Source organism: Penaeus monodon, chromosome 22 (genome assembly GCF_015228065.2).
Source record: "Penaeus monodon isolate SGIC_2016 chromosome 22, NSTDA_Pmon_1, whole genome shotgun sequence".
Taxonomy (NCBI): Eukaryota; Metazoa; Arthropoda; class Malacostraca; order Decapoda; family Penaeidae; genus Penaeus; species Penaeus monodon.
This window is the reverse complement of record NC_051407.1, coordinates 16,013,231-16,014,294: the sequence shown is the minus strand read 5'-3', so window position 1 is coordinate 16,014,294 and position 1,064 is coordinate 16,013,231. Positions and strand designations below refer to the sequence as shown.

Genomic DNA, 1,064 nt, shown 5'->3' with positions numbered 1-1,064 from the left:
CGTGGCCTGGCATTACGACGGTGGTTCATAGCGGAGCGCAGCCCGGTGGGCGCTTCGCTCGACTTACCCTGTATGATGCGCGGAGACGCACGGTGACGCAGCTAGAGATCGTCTGCTCGCGTCGTCTCGCGCAAGCGACGAGCGAGCGCGCGGCGACGCGCGGAGTACGGTGGCGCGCGCGAGCGTCGCGTTGCGCAGCTGTCTAAGCCGGTGGAGAGATATCGCTCCGGTTCGCGGCGCTCTTCTCGCCGCGAGTCGCGCAGCTCGGCGCGAGCTAGCGTAGCTGCGCTCGGAGCCCGCGAGAGAGGCTTGCGGCGCCTGTTGCGGCGCGCGGTCTGCGCGCGCTCTCTCTCGTCGCTGCAGCTCGCGGCGTCTCGCGCGAGCGCGCGACGAGGATACGATCTCAGCGCAAACCTCGCGCCGCGAACCGGGTGCGAGCGCGAGCGCCCGCGGCAGTGGTTTCGCGCGCGACCCTCTCCCTGTTTGGATCTCGCGCACTCTCCGGTTGCTCGCTCGCACCGACTCCCTGTCGCTCCTCTACGCTAGCGCAACTCTAACTTTTGCGCGGCTCGCTAGCCCTCGCCCGGGTGCGCGCGACCCTCGCCCGGTGTGCGCGCGCTGCTATCCCTGGATTCGCTGCGCGCCTGCTCTCGCGCTTCGTCGCTTCTCTCTCTTCGCGAGCGCGCGCGCATCGGACCTCACCTCGCCCTGGTTTCGCTGCGATCGCCCTCGCACCGTTTCGCTCGCTCGGCTCCCTCGCCCTTGGTTCTCTTGCGCTGACGCCGAGCTGGCGCTGGCAACCCGGTCCCCCTCGCGCTCTCGTTGCGGGCTTTTCCCTCCCTCCCCTCCCGTGCCCCGCGCGCCCCGGGGCCGTCGGCCCTCCGCGTTCCGGGTCAGCGGCCAGCTTACCTGTTGCCTGGAGGGAGACTGAGGTTGTCTTGGGATCTCCAGGGAGCCCCCGAAACAAAGGGGGGGGGGCTGAAGGTTGAAGGGTGGACAAGGAGTGTTGCTGGACCGGATGATAATAGTCAGTGAAATCTTATCCCATGCTGGTAGATGATGTA

The 1,064-nt window shown here is 68.2% G+C and overlaps 1 protein-coding gene across 1 annotated transcript in view; it reads right to left on the bottom strand.

The window, feature by feature from the left end:
• The window catches only part of LOC119587342 (extensin-1-like), a 16,953-nt gene that overhangs the window by 12,443 nt on the left and 3,446 nt on the right, over window positions 1-1,064 (bottom strand). The window contains exon 2 of the mRNA XM_037936088.1: window positions 910-1,049. Coding sequence (XP_037792016.1) covers window positions 910-1,049 — 140 coding nt within the window. The remainder of the gene's footprint in view (window positions 1-909; window positions 1,050-1,064) is intronic.